This window comes from Nomia melanderi, chromosome 10 (assembly GCF_051020985.1).
Source record: "Nomia melanderi isolate GNS246 chromosome 10, iyNomMela1, whole genome shotgun sequence".
Lineage (NCBI taxonomy): Eukaryota > Metazoa > Arthropoda > Insecta > Hymenoptera > Halictidae > Nomia > Nomia melanderi.
The window spans coordinates 7,492,794-7,513,557 of record NC_135008.1 but is presented as its reverse complement, the minus strand read 5'-3'; the positions used below and the strand labels follow the sequence as shown (position 1 = coordinate 7,513,557).

Below are 20,764 nucleotides of genomic sequence, written 5' to 3'. Positions count from 1 at the left end.
ATTAACCGTAATACAGAAATACAATGGATTGTTGAGGGTTAAACTCGATCGTCGAATCGATAAACGATCATCACACATCGGAAATAATTGTAGAAATCGCTTGATTTCCTCGAAAATCAATGATTCCTTCCGCGATCCGTCTCACTTGAGCAGAAACAATAAACTTCGAACGAAGTTCCCTTTAAAATAGATTGTTCGTTGCAAATTGTTCCATTCGAAGGGAAACAATAATAGGATACCTATACTTCGGAATAGTTCAGCAATTCTCGAGTGCGTTCGTCGATGATCAATCCCGTCGAAGAAAAGGAAACATCCGTGACAGGATTCTTTATTTGCCTAGAATTTTCGTTCTCGCTTAACACTTTCGTAGACGTGAATGCTGTATCATTCATTTCCATTGTGATGCACGATCACGTGAATGCTATAACATTCAAATTTATAAGCCACATTATCATGCATTTAATTCCGTGTAATCTGAATCTTTATAAATTATTATGCCCCTTTAACCCGTGGAGCACTACATTTGCATTTTGTCCACTTCTGCAGCTCATTAAAATTTTCACTGTCCGCGAACGTGTTAAAGAGACATTGACTTTTCCGAGATTTTGTTGCTGGATCGCTGCTGCTCTTCGGCTCGTGTAATTGCGCGCTGGTTGGAGGCCACCCTATAGAACGGCAAAGGAGCGTCGCGTCGCTGGCGTGAATAAAATGGACGACAGCGCGGCGTTGTACAGAGTAACGAGGCGTATTCGCACGGTATTGACAGAGGGATGATGGGACGTATCGGAAGCGGTATCCATCGATTGTACGGGCTCTTCTAAATCCCGGGGGAGAGGCGGCTAGTTACCGATGCGCGTTCTCGCCGCGATGATTCGTCCCGGTACGGCGTTTAAGGGGATGTTTTTAGAACACTGCAAATTCTCATCGGCGTTTTGCAAAAAGTTTCATCAGACTTTAACACTGGACAAGTTACCGTTAACCGGAATAACCGAATTTGTCAAAATGCCGTGTTTGTTTTCTTATTTCGCAATGACTGAGCTAACATTTTAACACTAGAACTACTGGACGTGTCGAAATGACCCAATCCTAATTTCATATTTTCAGTTATTCGACGGATAACAGATGATTCTCTGAAAAAGTACTAGAGAAACTGATTTAGCTATACACAAACCGAATTGCAAACCAACTGAAGTCTTAATGATTGCACTGTTGAGGTCTCTATAGAACAATTAGAAAGACAATTTAACTGCTCGGTAGCTTTAGTGTTATGAAACACGTTAATATAGTTCGTTGTGAACGTTGGATGCAAATTGTACGATATTTAACGAACGCTTTATAAACAATCAAAGCGTGGTAACAGTTCGTTGCGACACCCTGTATTTTACGAATTCTTTCGACATCCGCATTTCCTCTTGAACAGACGGTGAACCCGAAAACGAAAGTCAATTCGTTACGTAATTACCGATTCGCAGTTGTAACTGATATTAGGAAATTGATCAAGATTCAGAGTTCGCAGCACCGAATGTAATTGGTGGACGTTAAGATAAAGACAATACGCTATGTCACTATATTTTTGTTGTACCTTCTTATCCAGGAGTGTAATCGAAAGTACGCGTGATAAAGAAAAGGTATTCAATTTTCCTTAAGTATCATCAGATAGTTGAATGAAGTTATAGTTACAGAAGTTACATATTCTCCAATGAGAACTCGGAACACGATTTATTCTACACGGGAAATCAGTACATAATTTTACCGATCTCTCTACTCGACGCAATAGAACAATGGTTCCGCATTATTTGATTATCGCCCGGGAAGAAAGCGCAAGATCGAAGGGATTAAAACGAAATGTGACAATCGTCACGCCACTTGATCACTGTTTAAACAACAGAACGCTTCATCGTTCTCAAACGTAACGAGTCTGCGTACTTAAATGGGTATGCGTGTTCCCGGTCCTCCCCGATTCTTCCGGGGCTTTTCATGGGCGCGCGAAATCACTCGCCGGATGTTTGATCCTCACAGATTTGTTCGTCCGTTGCCTCGTCAAATTCCTCGTGGGCGAACGAAGAACCAAATGGGAAATAAAAAACCACGCGATCTTCGCGTAGACCCTAGTAGCGATCTTGACCCCATCTCACGGACAGTCGTTTCAAGGATCCAACCGAAGGAGGAGGACCAATGATCTGGATCGAGATTTTCGTTTCATCCTCCGGCGAACCCAGGACAATATGGACGTCTCTCTCAAATGCCTCTTTTCAACGCTTCGGCCTGCGCGTCTTCAGTTTCTCAAGTTCCGCGAGAAACAGCGAGAAGTCGCTAAACCGCAACGTTTTAGGCCTAACGCAGGCGAATGGTTTCTAGCAACAGTCCCTGCTGCGATTGTTTCGAAAGCACAGAGGCACATAGCAGTTTCTGTCTCATAAGCAGAACAGAAGAACTTCTCTATTCTTCGAAAACAATCGCTGCTGCATTTTGCCGCAAACCGTTCGTCTGCATTCAGTCTTAGCCCCAATACACATCATCGGTCAGGTCTCGATCCGCTCTCGGTTCGATCAAGTGTTCTGTTTTGTTTATAACGCGCTATTTACATACGTTCACACTGTGAATCCCGATTCTGTCTTCATCTTCGTTCATCGAAAGCGACAGACAAGCAAAGAATTTTGAGCGAACCGAGTACGGTTCGCCTCTTCCAAGCTGAGCGTCGATCTTAGAGCTAAATGGGTAGCGGAGCTAAGGAAGATGTCCAATCGCCGCCGACCCGGTTATTAGTTTCGGCACGTCCTTGTTTTTAGCCCAGTCGGCCGTTTCCCCTTGGCCACCTGTCCACGTAGCCGCTGAAATCGAGGCTCAGCTCGGAAAAGGAGAACCGCGACGTGTATCGAGCCCTGCCATTTCATCTAAACGACTAAAAACGTCACGTACCCTGCTCGTTAACGATTCTGTGTGGTTTTGCCGAGGACCGTAACCCGATTAACAGCATCCGCGTGATATCACGGACGGTATAGGCGTGCGAAACCGAGCGAGGGGCCAGGTAAGTCGATCTTTCGGGCGGCGCTCTCGATCGGCCTCGATCCCCAGAGCGATTCGCGAGAGAAGCGTGTCCCGTGCCCGCACGATGACTCACGGGCGGGTTGCATCACCGTTTCTGTACACGCACTAACCAGACAGGTAAAAGAATATCGTTCATTTCTCTTAACGATCCCGACGGAGGAGGTGAATCATCGAGACGCCGTTGTTGTACGTTCACTTGTATTGCCGAATTTCGCTTCTTTTTTTTTTCTAACCGTTTTTGCTCTTTCTCTCTCCCTTTTATATGTTTACTTGCTTGTTTCCGTTTCATTCTCGTTGGTGTCGCATCGGTGTGCATGAAAGCTGCGAGAAGCATGGCCGTAGATCATCGTCGCTTCGCGCGAGTTCGAGGGTCCCTTCGTCGATCCTCGAATCGCTGTTTTCGTCCCCCGACGCGTCCCGTTCCGGTGTGCATTGTCTAACGGCAAGCTGCACGCGCTGCTAACATCCGAAACCTGTCTTTCACGCATGCCCGGTGAATGGTTTTCGTTCGGCACGTTCCCGTTCAAGAGTTGTTTCCGCATGTCGCTCGTCCTGGAAGCTTCGCTGCTCCTCCCTTTGATCTCCTCTTTGAAATTGGCTTCGCCGCTTCTCCTTCTTTTCGCGTCGGGTGGCGCGGGGAGGATGGGGGCGGGGGCGAGTCCATTCGATCCACGGGAATCGCGCGAGCCTCGCGCCGGATATTGCCGAGCGAGCAAGGGACACGCGAAATTTTAAGTCAGCCGCGTTGAAGACCGACCGAGGTCCAGCGAACGAGACTTCGTTCTGTGATCTGTGCAATGTTTGCTCTAAAGTAGAATGGTTGGGGAAGAATGATGTGTAATTTGGATTCGAAAGGATCGAGCGATGTATGCGTTCGTTATATTTCGCTCGAATCTTTCGTCGCGTGTTTCAGCACGATGTTATAAGGGAAGGGGTTGATGTTCGCGATATCCAGCGCGTACAAACGAAATTCACTGTGGCCTTTCGTTGCTCGCAGAATGGGACGTTCGGAGAGTGTTGCCGAAGAAACGCTAGCCGAGATTTCCGTGGATAAAATGTTCCCGCCCTGTTATTCCCTCGATTCTCCGAGCGGTTTCACGCATGCGAGACCGTTTCCTTTGCGTGGGATTCCATTTAATCGATGGTTTTGTTGGAAAAGTGTCCCCGGGCGGCAATGACGCGACGTGGGTCACTTGGAAAATGGCGTTGACGATAGCGATGCCGATATGCGCGATCTGCGTGATCGTCATGGTCATCTATCACATCCACATGACCAAGAGGAGACCGCCCGGACATTTCCCGGACGACTCGATGGAGGCGCCGGACCGGCCCATCCTCGGCGCGGTCACCATTAGGGACATGCTGGAGATGACGACCAGCGGCAGTGGTTCAGGTAGGTCGAAATAAAGTTCCCCAATTGCTCAGTTCTGTCGCACTTTCAGTGGCGTAGTAACTTAGGGCTACGGTTGCTGATTATCATGATACAAAGTCGTAAATTAAACTTCTAAGGTAGACTCTTAACTCTCCTAAACTCCTAAACTCTTTAGGATTGGTAGCGAACGATGTTGCAGGGTCTAAGATCTTATCAAAGGTGACTTTTATAGTTCCTAGTCCTAAGATCATATTTCCTATTGACCCATTGACCTATATCTTAGCAAGATACCCTTTTGGTTACCTATTAAACAATTGACATTAGAGTCAGTTCAAACAGGACAAGCTTATTACCAAGAAACGCAGACTTCTTGATACCTCGGTATAAGGATAAAGACATTCGATGTAACATATTCACTTGATTGTTTGATTATTTATAGCAGAAACGTAAATTATACTGTAGACATCCCCAAGTAACACGAGTAGCATGCCCTAGGCGAAATCGCTTTCAGCGTCGGGGAACATTAGTTTTACGGACACCGAGAGTCGTCTTCAATCATACTGAAATTCGTGTTCTTCAATGCCCATCCTCTCCCAAGTAGGTCTGCCGCTTCTGGTACAGCGGAGTATAGCCCGCCAGATCCAGCTCGTGGAAACGATCGGAAAGGGTCGCTTCGGCGAGGTCTGGCGTGGTCGTTGGAGGGGCGAGAATGTCGCTGTCAAGATTTTCAGCTCGCGCGAGGAGAGGTCCTGGTTCAGGGAGGCCGAAATTTACCAGACGGTGATGCTGAGGCACGATAACATCCTTGGGTTTATCGCTGCTGATAATAAAGGTACGAGACACAGCTCGATAATAGAGTCTTTATACCTCGGCTAACATTAAGACTATCGGATGGTTCACAACGACCCACTTTCGATCTATTCTTTCGCAGTTACTGAAAATATACGAATGCTTCTCGGAGAAACTACCGAGGAAGTTGGTTTTGGAATACGCGAACTGAAACATTAGTCGAGATCTCAGTTTTGACCGTGGTCACGAACCCTATTAACCCTTTGCACTCGAGAGGTGACTCTCAGTCACCATTTCATTTGATATGGCAAAGTTCTCGATGTTTAACATTAAGTTTTGCATAATGCATCGATGTGTTAAATATTGAATAAAATATCTTCGTTTCTCAGTTTATGCGTCATTTCTCGATAAGTTAGTCTCAAAAATGTTGTGTACTTCTTATGAGAAAACGTTGGACATTTCTAGTGAAAAGCTTTCGAATGCAAAAGGTTAACCCTTTGAACTCTGAGTTTCTTTTGCAGTTTTTCCTCGACAACCCTGTATTATTACGATATTTTATTTGAAATGCACTTTAAAAAATAGATAGTTTATAAAGAGCAGTGTAAACGATTCTTCTTACTAATGATATTGACAATAATACAATAATATAATCTATTTCAACACGTTGACTGCCACGAGAAACATCAGCGGTTTATGTGTCACTTATCCTTTCTATAGCAAGGATGCAAAGCAAGGATTATTAATTCTTCCATATGAAAATTCTTATATTACTCTATTATCTAGTTACTTGCGTTACGGAAATTTTGTATAAAATCAATTATCTTCCAAGTCATAATTATTTCCTTGCGATTTGAAAGCTCCGGTCATCGGTGGCGTAGCAGTCAAAGTGTTAAAAGTATCTCGACAAAGGAGCACATCTTTGAATAAAACTGATGTCGCGTCGAAGGGTTAAAATCGGTTCGCGGCTGGGTTACGGGCCGCGAAAGATCGAGATCCCGGGAATGAGTTCGATCGGTTTCTCCCTTGATTTTCAGATAACGGCACGTGGACTCAGTTGTGGTTGATCACGGATTACCACGAGAAGGGCTCGCTGTTCGATTATCTGAACAGATCGACCGTGGACACGAACGGCATGATCAGGATGGCGTTGTCGATCGCCACCGGGCTGGCGCATCTTCACATGGAGATCGTCGGCACGCAGGGGAAACCGGCGATCGCCCACCGTGATCTCAAGTCGAAGAATATCCTCGTGAAGACGAATGGTACATGCGCGATCGGCGATCTTGGATTGGCCGTCAGGCATGACGTAATTACAGACACCGTCGATATCCAGCTCAATAATCGGGTCGGCACCAAACGGTACATGGCACCCGAGGTAATTTAAAAGTAAAAACGCTGATCTACAATTCCGAAACGATTAATACGTTCGCCGGCTGGCTAATATTCATGAAGATGCACTCGTTTCGGAAAGCCTCATTCGAAATCAGTGACGGCTCGTAGCTGCAATTAGTGGGGGTGCTGCTTCAGAAAATGTTTAGCCTTTGTCTCAAAATGTTCGTAACTTTTCCACGAACTGGGGGACAGCTGCTGACATTAAGCTTAACGCATTGAACGCCGGCTAAATTTCAGCTACTAAAAACGCAAGCGTCGGTGATTATATTGATACATTCTTAAACATCGATTAAACCAAAATTTCCGACTTACGGAAGAGAATAAGGAATTCGATTTTGTAAATTTTACTTTGGATTTGTGTTATACATATCGAAAATGTTACATGAACGTAGGATTAGCAGTTAAACGATAGACTAAAAGTGTTAAGGATTATATATTGTACAAGTATAACGAAAGGATTAAAGAAAAATGGACTCATTACATTGAATGTTATCGATAATATCAAGTGGAAATTGGGGGTGCAGTTCCACATTACCTATACGCGAGCTGCCACTGTTCGAAATGCATTCGCTGTTCTTATTTGTTTAAACGACTGTGTTCGACTACTTGAATGCTTTTATCAGACATACGAATCTTGTTGCTTAGTTTGATATAATTTGAAATTGCAAGTTAGGCGTGAATTATTTTTTAGACGTAAAAGAAGAGAAGTTAGGCTCGTGCATCGATGAAATCGCGTGGAGATCGACCAGCGACTTGTTTCTCATGCTATTCATTTATTTATAGATTGGGAAATGCTTATAAGCTTGTTTATTTTTCGATACTTTGCGCGTTCGATCTTTCGGTCCGCGGTTAGATTCGTTTTACTTGTTCCCGACGATTGATGTTTCGAGAGGTACAAAAGTAATCGAGTCTTTAACTCGACGGGAAGAAACATTGTGACTGTAGAACGTTCCTTTCAACTTTTCGTAATTATTCGATGCCGGCGATCCTCGATTGTTTCGAGGCATTAAACTTCGCGAGATTTCCAAGACTCCCGCCGGACTTTTAAGCGATTCATTTATTTTTAAATTATTCAAGAGTTTCGAGAGCCGCAACGGCTGCTAGATTATTCGAGCGTTTCGAGATTTTCGAAACTTTTGTCGGAGGATTAACCCTTCTGTACCGTTCCGGTCGATTCGATCCGAAAATAGACATTTGTTTATTAATCAACCGCCCATTATACGTTGCGAATCGATTTATGAATAAATATATTCTCTTAATTGGACGTCAACTTTGAGCCAATTTCATTCATCGAATATTCATGCAACAATCAACCGAGAAATGTTCTTAAGGTTAAACACCGCGAAGCCATTCGAGTGTCCCAAAAATAAATCGTCCAAAGTTTCGAAAGGTTCGAACGATGAAACGTTTTCATAGCTTGATCGATTCGGGGTCATCGAAGTGTCCCCGATGGCAGGTAGTAAATAATCGCAACAGTCGCTTGTAACGTTTCTTTTTATTTAATTAACAGTTTTCTATTCCAGATACTTTTATACACGTTCAATCAACCGTACGTCTGGACAGACCAGATTTCCTTCCTATCAACTCAATGTTTTTAACACAATGTTTACCGTTCACGGGTTAACTCGTGTTTGCACTTGCATTAGCTATTTCAATTTTTGCGATATAGAGTATTGCAAATATTGCAAAAGCAGCATATTCAAAGTTACATAAAAGATATGTCCAAAGTCTCAGTTCAGTTCATTACGTATAAATAAAGTATATTGAAATTTATTTAGATTGTCTCACTTTCATATTTAATTAACTTTCACATTTAGTCAACTGTAATTCGTAGCGCAACCTAATTATAATCACCGTATCATACCGAAGTCTTTATCGTTAGCACTACCAAGCATTTAATATGATTGATATGTAATCCCTACAAAATTCTAATAAATTATTTTCCGTTTCTTTATACATTCATTATAGTATTCAAGTGAAACTATTTATTTCCAAAATCATTTCGAAAATTCAATGCTTTGAAGATATCAATAATTGCGAAATAAAAAACCGAACCAGTCATTTCGATTGATGCGTAGTTCTAGTGTAAAGTTTTTTGGTTCGATTATCCACATACGTGTTTGCCCTTTATGTCATACGCACTTCGTTTTCTAATCTTCCTTTTTGTTCCTTATACACTACCAAATAACGTTAGCCCTTTGCAAACGAGGATTTCTGAAATGATTGAATACTAGATGAAATATTATATCATATACTAGAACAGTAGAATTCCAAATGACAGCTTATCAGTATGATAACGTTCATTCTCAAAGGGTTAACCCGTTGACCGCCACGGTGGTCACCGATGACCGGAGCGTCCAAATGACTAGAAGAAAATTACAAGAAGAAAACTGTTTCGAATCAAAATAGTATAACTTAAGAACTATGATACCAAACTATTAACACTATTTCTGAAGTTTTCACTTAAAATTACTTTCCCAGTCAAATCATTTGACCTCCATTGAATTTTGGACATTTCCTACAATTACTTTCATAATCGTTACTAAAAAAGTTGAATAGTCAGTTGAGAATATACGACTAAACTCGGAAAATAATTTTAGTTTAAAAATTCCAAAGCTTTCCACACGTTCGGTAGAAATAGTGTTAATAACTAATTCTAGTATCATTTGCCTTTCTCGCGATACGATAAGTAATGTCACGCGAAACGCTCTAAATTTTGCCAGTCAACGTGTTAACCGTACAGACGAACAAACGAATGAACAAACCGTCACGATACGCGTATCGTTACGCACGCGCGTTCAAGATTGTGATTGAAAACTGAACGCGAACCGATCGCTGGCGGGCGAGCCCGCGGCGATGGCCGCGTTCGCGAAGCCTTCGAACCGCGGCCACGACTCCTTAGAATTGTCGGTTCTGCTTTCAGGTTCTCGAAGAGACGATAAACATGAGCCACTTTGATTCCTTCAAGAGGGCTGACGTGTACGCTCTCGGGCTGATCCTCTGGGAGATCGCCAGGCGGTGCAACGTCGGCGGAATCCACGACGAATATCAGTTACCGTTTTACGACCTGGTGCCTTCTGATCCGACGATCGAGGAGATACGTAAAGTTGTCTGCACCGACCGGCAAAGGCCGTCGATACCGAATCGGTGGCAGTCGATAGAGGTACGCGATCACGATCACGCGTCGACACCGAAGACCACTACCGAAAGTTCTCTACCATTAACACTAGAACTGCCAGTTGGGACAAAACGACACGATGATGAAAGGGCACACGTGATCTGAGAAATTATTCAATAAATCGAATCAGACAGACTAGAATACGAGCAAACGAAAATCTGAGTAAATGTTTTTGTCGATTTGATAGAGAAATACAAAAGTCAATGTCACTCGGTGGTTCTAGTGTTAACCCCTTGCCTTATAATATCGTGTCAGACTCGTGGTGAAGATTTAAAACGGAATTTAACAAACATAAATATTACTCAATTGTTGTGACTTTAAATGAAATATTCTTCCGTTATTAATTGTTATATACAGCAAAGGTGGGCGTAGAATATGCATGGAACTTTTCTCTTTTGCCCGTAAATTATTAATGACAAAGTTGTATCGATCACGGTTCAGAAATAGATTATAGCGCAAGGGGTTAACCTTCAGAGGACCACTATAAAATATTTACGTTTTAATATACATCAGTCTTTGGTTAAACTCCGGTAGGCTTTAGAGGCTAGGCACTCGCAAATAATCCACTTTTTCCAACTGTTTATGCACGCGTACAACGTTGAAGCGTCGTGGAAGTTGAAAGTTTTAGTCGAACGTGCCTTCGGTTTAAAGACGAATTACGCGACGGTCCAGTTTAACCGCAAAACTTCTTTCATCGTTGCAGGCACTGCAGGTGATGTCGAAGGTGATGAAGGAGTGCTGGTACCACAACGCGGCAGCTAGATTAACCGCGCTTAGGATTAAGAAGTCTCTCGGGAATTACGGCGCGACGGAGGACCTGAAGTAAACCGGAAGAAAGATAACGGAAGAAGAAACGAACAATCGAGAAAACAGCTGGTTGCCGACCGTCGAGACTAGGAATGAAAACGGTAGTGCTTAAGAACACGCATGGACACACTCGTACCGTAATGCTTATCGCAATAAAACGTTTTATGTGTCGTGTTACCACTTACGTGCGCGCGCAACAGAGAGAAATAGAAAGGAAGAAAGTGAGCGAGCGAGAAAGAGAGAAAGAGAGAGAGAGAGAGAGAAAGAGAGAAAGAAAGAAAGAGAGAGAGAGAGAGAGAGAAAGAGAGAGAATGAATAGACAGATAGGTGTAGCAAGAGGAAGAAAAAGAGACGCTGAACGGTTCCCGTGAATTTTAATATGAGAAGCAGAGAGCCTAACGATGAAAGACTGGTCGAGAAATCGAGACGACGTTCCTTTAACCGCGTTGATTTCGGGTCATACCCCCAAAAGAAAGAATCTTTAGTTACACGAGCTCGGAGCAAACTTGTTTTTCGTTGCGAACGTTTCACGAGAACGGTGTTGTCCATTTGTAAAAGCGCTAACGAAGTCTGGCGGATCGTCGAACGTTGCAGAATGATATTTGCCGGTCTTCACCCAGTGATGCGCGAGAAAAACGGCAGGAATCATTCCGGCAGCGAACCCGACGAGGATCTAGCTGTCCGGTTCTATAATGTTCGGTTCATCGAGTAAAACGACGGGACGCCCGGTCGCGCGTCACACTACCGCTGTATATTTATTAAATAGTAATGGATAAGGATAATGAGGTATACAAATTGATTATAATAGCGACGTTTATTGAGTAATATTAAGGTGTAAACGATAAATTTGTACATTAATGTATACACACGTACAACACAGGCACACTCACGCTGAAAGAGAGAGAGAGAGAGGGACATATACAGACACACGTACACGTGTAATCGCGTATATTCGTAGCCGGGCGAACCGACCATTTCGATTAACCGAACCGTTGGCGCGATGTTATTTCATTCCAGTCGACGCGTCCGTTAATTAATTATGATTAATCGCGTCGGCCAATCGATAGAACGCGTTGCTGCCGGATAAACGAAACCGCCATTCGCGGTTCTCCGTTCACCGTGACGTTGGACGATTCGACGGGAACACGGCCTCGATCATCATAATTATTGTAATATACGATACATTCTCTTCTTCCTTTTTGTTTGCCTTTTGTTTTCGTACTTCTGCGAAACACGTGTAGAGAGCTCGTTAGTTTACCGGTGCATGCAGAGACTGGATCGTTTTTCATTCCGGGAGTATATACCATACTCACACCGTGTTACAAGAGAAATGCATATCTTCGTATCTCATTTATATGCGAGTACAAGGCTGCAGTTCGTCGATAGTATAAACATACAGGGTAGATAGGAAATGAGAAAAAGAGACGAGCAGCGGGATATGGCGAGCGCGGGCTTTCCTTTATCGTTCGAACAGAAACGACAGTTCTACTAATTCGCTTTTCGTGAAATCGGATCCGTTGCTTTTCGACCTGGATACGTAAATACCGGCGGAACCTCGACTATTCGAATTCATTCGGTCGTCGATTCGACTTTGGAATCGTGGAAACGCGGACAGCTATTTTTCATAGGGATTTTTATAACCGACTGAACGTAACGAACAACATTTTATGGCTGTTCCTCCACTGCCAATTAAGTGTTTATAACGTCTGTTTTATTGTTAGATGAAGTTAAGTAGTTCCATCGACTGAGATTAAAATACCATGTTTCAATCACAATTTCTAATCACAATCTTCTCTGGGTAGCTTCGTTTTCTACTTGATTGCGAACGCATCGGAACTAACACTTGCAGCTGATTTATTTTAAAAAGATTTTACCAATGGATATCCGTTTTTCTTATACAGTCATATTATGTGTAATTCATCCAAGTCTCTATAAACAGAACTGCAAAGGCACAGCGATAGGGAATTAATCGAATCGACTAAAGTGTGTACAGGATTTTCATACTGCAACTTTATAAGCTTTTTTATCATCGTTTTTATACATATTTCAATCGCTTACATTGATATAAGGAAGAGAAACCTCGAACAAAGTAGTAGGTAACTAAAAATCGACTAACGAACAAAGATGACCAGCTTAGACGAATAATAATAAACTTTTGAAACAAGGGTAGTTGGATGAACCAACGAATCGGTGATTGGGAAATCGAATAGTATCAAATAACTCTGAATAATCGAGGTTCCGCCGTACTCTTTTCCCGGCCATCAATTTTTCAGCACATGATTACCCACACAATGAAGTTTCTCGGCAACTTCCAGGCTTCATTTGTCGATCGTGTCTTTTTATACATAATACGTATTCTTAGTCTGTAGACATACCCAGATATTTTGCTCAAGACGAACTATTTTCGCGTGTTCACTGAACGCGGTGCGTCGCGATACGCGGGACTTGTTGGAGCGTGTTTCCTTTGTAACACAGGAAGGCTGAAATTGAAGGGTGCTAAGCTCAAGGATGATTGTAATACAGTTTCGCGTGTGCGAGAGAGGAAGGCCGTGTGTGTGCGTGGTTACGAAAGGAAGGAGCCGAGAGAGAAAGGAAAAAGAGATGAAGGAATGCGAAAAGAAAATTCATGGAGACACGAATGTGCGGGAGAGAATGCAAGAGAGACTGAGCTAGGAGAGAAAGCGAGGCAAACAGAATGCGAAAGAGATCGAGAAAACGAGCTGACGTGAAGAAACATTGGAGAAACTATATTTTCGGGAATTTTTTTTGCGGACGGAAGGAGACGATTCGGAAAATAAAATGATATACAACGCGTGCCTCGATTCGAACGACCTCGACCTTCGCCCCCACGTTTCTGCGAGTGATATTTTATACGTTCCCCATGGAATGTCCCAACTCTCGAGGCGAACGGTCCTGGGCGTTCCGACGAGTAGCGGTGGGATCAAATTCTTCAAAGAAAACATATATAAAATATCTCTCTTGTTTGCTCAATATTCGAAAACAAGTCTCAAATCATGCCCATCGATTAACACTAGATTCACAGAACGAGTCAATTTGACTCATATTGAATTTTATAAGCATTATTTGGTAAACATTTGGTTCGATTTTTATGAACGCAATTATGCAAACATGTATCCTAATTATCTACTCTTAAACCTCCAATTTCTAAGATCTAAATGAACGGATAACAATTTTTCTGAGAATAACAGAACAAACTACAGTAAATGTCGGTAAATCTAGTGTTAACGTTGAGGACCTAAGAAAACGGGCTGTAACGTTAGTTCCTCGTTTCTCTAACCGCATTTCACTTTACAAAGACGAACGATTATCAGCTGCAAAATTGTAAACCTCTAGAGAGTGCATCTCTCTTGAAGCGTTTCTATACCATCAGACAGAATTGTAAATGAACGGTTCTTCGTTATAGCTGCGATGAAATTTTTCGTCGCGAGACGCTTGGTCCCGTCGCTAACAACGAGGCACGCGTTCCAACGTGTGTTGCGGTCTCGCGCGACGAAAGGCAATCGCGGTGGACGTGGGGTTGCATGCGTTTTGCGCCGGGTATGCGAGAATTCGTATGGTATGTCTCTCTGCGAAGCTCGACCGTGTCCGGGGGACCGTTCCTGGGCCCGAGCCACGTGTTGTAATCGGTAACGTTACAATAAGCGGTTCACTTCCTCGGCGAAGCTGAATGCGTATCACGAGATATCGGCGGGTTAGATTCCGAGGAACGATAACGATCCACGAACGGGAACGAGTGAAAGGAACAAAGTCAGTGAGAAGAGAAGAGAAGAAAAGAGAAGAGAAGAGAAATCTTTGTCATCCAATAGTCAACGTAAAAGTCTGCGAACATACAATTATTACTATATAAAGGAACGGAGGGTCCTTCGAACCATATAATTGTATTTTTATATTGTTTTTTACCAACCGACGCCCGCCGGGCGTCTCTACTGATTTTTCTCTTCCGTTTTCTAAATGCTCGAACTACATTCGAAACCCAGCTGGCCGCGATCCATCCTCGATCGAACCCATTCGCTGCAGCCATTTTGTCGTGCGTCGGCTTGTGAATCGTATATACGATGCAGAGTGTGTATTCGTTATATATAGAAATTAATTCGGCGTTTCTTTTTCAAAATTTTCCATCCATTTCAATGTTCAAGGTGTTCGATAACTTCGTTCCATCCTCGAACACACGTGTCAAGTTGAAATGGATTCACGATCGGTCGAATGAAAACAAAGAATCAATTTCTGATTAGATTACGAAACTGTTTGCACACGTTTTTAACTTCGTGGACGCCTGGGTCTATCTGGCTTTAGATTTATCAATTTGTCTATATAATTCTCTTAAACGTACTTCTCGAAAGTACGTTGATCTTCCTAAATCTAATAATCAATCAGCAACTTAAATAGAACGCGGATCATCGACATTAGAACTACCGAGTAGCTAAGAGTACGTCTATTAAGATTCTGATTGACTTAGAATTCTGCTATCTTTCCAATAATTCTACAAAAATTCAGAACCAGCTCATTTCGGCTCATCCGATAGTCCCAGTGTTAAATGAGGCTTCAGTCGAACAGATGTCAAAGCTTCATCATCGGTGAACACGTTGAATGCACGATTTCATAAAGCAAAATACACGAAATGCACAAAATGAAAGAAATACGATATTAAGCCGTCTGATTGAATTGCATTATTATTGCACGTTCTTCTAGCCGAATGTCACGAAGTTAACATTATTTGTAATATAGAAATGTTTCCGACTAATCGCCGTTTCATTGAGTGTAAACTATAGTAATTGAATTCAGCCACCGGTCCACGGCATTCAACGTGTCGATCAACGCGTGACGCAGCGAATCGGTTGGATCAGCGTGAAATCGCGTGACGTACGAAATCGAAATTCGTATCCAGACGAATCCATTGAATCACGTGTCCGCGCCTTCGCCCTCGGCGTTCCCCGATGAGATTCTCCGACGCAATGGTTCCCCGCGCCGCCGACCGTCCGCGTGCACGTCCCCGTCGCGAAATATATCGCAGATACTGCAACCCACCAAAAGACTGAGCGATCTTAAATGTTCGACTAAGTAGGTAAATAATCGAAAGTTAAATAGCCGACCGGCGGTCTGTACGACCGGCGGCCATTCTTTTTAATGGATCAACGCCTCGCTCGGGGGCACGATGTCACACGGACACAGACACGTTACACACACATGCATACACACAGGTGTCGTCGTTTCCCCCGGCCGGTTTTTCTCGTACATTCCTATTACGACGTAGGTTAATTTTACGATACGTACACATACGATATAGTTAACGCCGTCGACGAGGTTTCACGGACTCAGCTTAGAAGCGATCCAGAGATGTCTAAAGAAACTGTTTAACGCGTTCGCTACCAGCGTCGCATATCTGTGACAACTGTAATCCTATATTTTACGTACTGAAAATGAAATTAATCCTCTAGATATTGTTATTAGAAATTACAAACTACGACATTATATTTAGAAACCTCATGACTCGTTTTAGTTTCATCGTTCTAATATTTTGTTCAGATTTATTGGATCGAAGGAAATATTATTGAGAAGGCTATCACTGAAATAAGCGCTGGTAGCGAACGTGTTGAAGCACGGGTGTCCAGCTTTGTCTTGTTTACGGTGCATTTCTCGCGTCCAAGCTTATGGCTCGAAAGTGAAGAGGAGCAAGGGGAGACGTCCACTCGCGCTCGATCTAATGGCGAAATTAGTTTCGGCATATCTTTGCTACCGAGCTGGAGTGGATCAAATTCCTTTGGCTTTTTTCACTTTTGAGCAACAAACCGGCTTGGTTCACGAGTAACGCACTGCAGGCCGCGTTGAGAGGAAAGAAAGCTGTCTTGGTCCGCGTGTAACAAGCGTTCGCAAAGGTTTCCAGGACCTTTCGCTTTTGTCGATCGAATCTGCGGTGCCTGTATGTAGTACTGAGTGGCTTATATGTAATTACGTATAAACTGTATGACCTCGCGAGGTTTCAATATCACTTATCGCAGGCCACACGCTGGGCATGCCTGGTTTAGAGAAACGTCCAATTCGAATTTCCACGAAAATCACGGATTGGATTCATTTCCCAACGGTGTGAGTCGAATGCAATTCCATTGTGTACTGGCATCGAACGTCTCGCTGTTCGACTGTCAACGCATTTTCGTGTTCGACGACGAGTAGTCGGACGCCAACCGTGAAACAGCGTCGGCGATCATGTCCCGCAGGTATTTCCATATTAACTAGTACAATTTTGTGCCAATAACAGATCGAATGTTAACTAAAGCGAGAGACCAGTTATGATAATATACAGAGTATTCTCACAAGCATACACGTACACGTTCTCACGTATTAACACGTCATCCGGGGGAAAAATATCTTTCACGCGCGTCCCTCGGACTTGTACCTGAAACGCTTCTACTGGAATCGTCTGCGTTTCTTGCCGCGCCAGATCCCGTGAAACGAGCTTCGTTTCTAAACGATCGCAACGGATAACGATTGATCCTTCCGCGACGGACTATCCCCGGGGACATCGTTAAACGTTGAGAAAATCAGCGTGCATTGAAAATAGAAATATCGACGTCGTGTTGACACTTCGCGCACCGGTTGATTTTCGGAAAACTGAATTGCGACTGGCAATTTTCAGTGAGATCAATTCACATCAGTATACGTAGAGAAACTCAGATATATTGTTATGTAATATATTTCAAATAGATAATCAATTCGAATCAAATTGAATATTCCTTTAAATGCTCTGGTAATTAGCAAAGTTGCACAGCTAAGTGTCTTTATTGAAAACGAGATTTCTCGTTACCAGTAGGCAATGCGTTAAATGTCGCAAGCAACACGTTTCAATTTCTGTAACCGAAGAAATGATTTCCGACGACCTCAGACGTAACGTCAACGTCATAAGCTAATGCCTCTTAGCTGAAGTAATGTCTGACCGAAATTTTCTGTTTCAATCCGTATCAGATTTCAACCAGCAGGCAAAATTACCGTGGCATCTTGCGAACCGATTATAAAGAGACTCTCGTCGAAGATGAACGACTCGCGCTCGATGTAAGTGATCGTCGTATACGAACGCGCAGCCTCGAAAGATATTTTTCCTCCCGTGGCCGAATATCATATCTACCGCCGTCACATTTCCAGGCGACGTCACGCGCGCCGCTCGTATTCCCCCCGAAGGTCGGCGGCGCTCGAGCCGAGGTCGAAGGGCACAACCACCGTCACCTAGGTTTCGAAGCACAGAACAGTCTGACTCATATCCGACGAATGCCGAACTGCCAAATAATATATTTCATCCCTCTATAGCTCTTCTTCGCTCCCTTACGGTGTAAGCCCCACTTGTACAAACAGAATACGTGAAAAGAAAACAAACAAACAAACAAACAAACAAACAAACAAAAAAAAAGTGAGTAAAAGGAAGAAAGGCGTGCGTGAAACGATGATGACGCGCCCCGAGCACTCGTGGCGCGTGTATACCTGCGTCGTGTTTAGAAAGCGAGAAACCTGTACCTTTCGAGGCGACGCGACGTCGCGCGTCGTCTGCTTTTAGTTTAGAAACGGGACAAAGAAAATAGAAGGAAAACGAAAAAAGAAAAAAACGAGAGACGCGCGTTTGGCTTTCCGTTCGCTTAACCGCGGAAATGCTCGGACGCGCGGCCGGGATATCCGGGGCGTTGCGTTGCTTCGACACGCGGGATCTAAGCACGCGCCGATTCACTGATCGATTCCTCAATACCCCGGGAAACCACTCTTTTGTTCTGGTCTTAATCAGTTCACTGTGTTCGGCGAGTATACACGTCACCTTGATACCCAGAGTAATGCTAATTTCCTCGGCAATTTATTTATTTGTTCAAATAAACGTGTGATGCTCGTTCATTTTGTGTTGGTTCTTTAGTTTGACGATACATTCTCCCTGCGTTCGACGTATATACCCGTCGTCGGTTCATTCTGTTACGCTCAATGAGGGATTTGGGAAATTCCACAGTTGACTGGTTAATCGAGACAGAGGCGAGAAGAATATAATCAGGATGTCGGTCATTCTTGAGTTATAATTGGATCAAAGTCAAAAACAAGGTATTTACGATTCAGTTCAAAGCGTAAAAGAGTAATTTTCAAGAAATTGATCTTAAAATGTTGATCGATGTCCTTTTTCACGTTGATAGCATCATTTCATGTTTGATTTCCGTATTTGGGATCGGTACGTTACTCGACGCGTGAACGACACATTTTAGAATGTTAACTGTAATTTTTAAGAGTTTAGCAAGCCGCCGTTGAAGCCACGCAGCGGTCCCGGTTGCTTTTAGGATTACGTTGTGCACCAACCATTGCACGTTAGTCAGCGATCGCTAAGTATTATATTAGCGAAGTTCTTTTAACGATCGGATTTGTTTTACAATTAATTGGCATGTACCTTGCGAATGGGAATTTGTTCTTCGGTTTCCTGTTTCTTTTTTTTTTCTCATTTGTCGAGTCGCTTGCCACCGTCGACGTACGCTGTCGACAAATTTCGGATCACGCTACGAACTGGAATAAACCGAGATTCGTTTGCCGAGGGTAAACAATTGTAAATAATTGTGCGAATTTACAGCAGTCGGCAATTGAGCATTTTCATGGTGTTAATACGTGAACCATATGTACATTTTGGATTTACGAAGAAGATTATCGCGCGAACATGGCTTCCGCGAGATTCCGTCGAGTGATTTCGAACTTCTGGCTGACAGTGTATTTGTGATAGTCACCATTTTGTAGTTTTGTGACGAGAAAGCTAAACGAAGTTCGATTGTCGCATGATCCTCGAAGAGCTTTCGTTTCCTCGTGTTTGCCGCCGCCATTTTCTTTCTGAATCGTTCATAGACCAGTGAAACAGCCTATTGAATTCCGTGTTTAATCGTGTTTAAAAATATGCGAAAATGATAGGTAAATACTCTACACTGACACGAGCATCGTTCGGCTTTTTTTATGTACACTGCTGGCCAAAAGTTCGAAATCACGAGGCGATTTGAAAGAAATCGTGATTTCCTCGTTAAACAATTGAATTCAGGTTGCAAATTATGATATTCCTAAGAAAGGAATTAAGAAATAAGAAATTTAACGATCATTGTTAGGATTCTGGTTATAAAATCGATTAATTGATCGCAGAGTCGTCGAGTGATCCCATAATTCTTAGTCGGCAGCGTACGCCGATGGCGAGCGTTCTACGATAACCGAGATTCGAACAATCTTCTGAGATTCTTATTGTTTTAAGTGCGCAACATTCAAATCCATTTTAAATCGTTTCAAATTCGATTCTGATAGTCGCGTTACATATTTTTCTCGCGTTCCGACCGAGTTCTTTCCTTTCCTTTCGTTTCCGTTTCCCCCCTTTGGCGTTTCCCTCTATTCTGCGTAAGTTTCTTTTGCAGGGAGCTATAATAAACGCATACTGTCCTCCACGGCGCTTCGTCGTTCATTTAGAACGAGTACCCACCATTAATTATTAACGTGCCGCGAATGTTTACGCAGATTTCGATAATCTTTTGTATTCTTCGAACTTGAGAGTCGCGCGAAAGATACTTTCGAGATTTAAAAAGACACTTCGCTGCCGTCGCTTTCAAGTGGAATCATATTTAATCTTTCTTTTAATTTCTCTTGGCATTATACTCATAACCTTCCTTCAAATTTGAAGCTAATATTTGTGAACGATCATTTTCGAAACTCCACACTGTGAAATAGTATTCATGGAACTCTTTCTACGATTTCTATTTAACACTAGAACTGCCGAGCATATAATACGATTAATATGCAATTCCCGTAAAAATTGTAACAATAGATTATTTTCAATTTCTCCAGACATTCATTATAGTACTCAAATGAATCTATTTATTTGCAAAATCATTTCGAAGATATCAATAATTGCTAAACAAAAAAATCGAAACCAGTCATTTTGATTGGTACGTAGTCCTAGTGTTAATCGCGTTTTCGATTATCCGCAAAAACATTCGTGGTCTAATTATTAATAACGATGTAATGTTATTCTTAATTATTGTATTACCATTGTCGTAGACGCAAGATCCTTTTGTTTTTATCTGTCTTTTCTTTATCCCCGGTGTATTATACCCTGTACATAACGGTGTAAATGTTTATCGACGATTTACATACGATAGGACGAGCACTTGTAATTTTCGTAA

General features: G+C 42.8%; 1 protein-coding gene across 6 annotated transcripts in view; it reads left to right on the top strand.

Annotated features, from left to right (window-relative positions):
• The window catches only part of babo (TGF-beta receptor type-1 babo), a 59,989-nt gene extending 41,516 nt beyond the window's left edge, over positions 1-18,473 (top strand). For 5 of the 6 annotated variants that reach the window (XM_031983195.2, XM_031983197.2, XM_076371373.1 and 2 more), the window contains 5 exons: positions 4,208-4,441; positions 5,019-5,252; positions 6,244-6,584; positions 9,525-9,764; positions 10,483-18,473. In XM_031983195.2, coding sequence (XP_031839055.1) covers positions 4,208-4,441; positions 5,019-5,252; positions 6,244-6,584; positions 9,525-9,764; positions 10,483-10,605 — 1,172 coding nt within the window. In that variant the 3' untranslated portion in view covers positions 10,606-18,473. The remainder of the gene's footprint in view (positions 1-4,207; positions 4,442-5,018; positions 5,253-6,243; positions 6,585-9,524; positions 9,765-10,482) is intronic. The other variant, XM_031983196.2, reaches the window with a different exon arrangement.
• Positions 18,474-20,764: the final 2,291 nt, after the last annotated feature.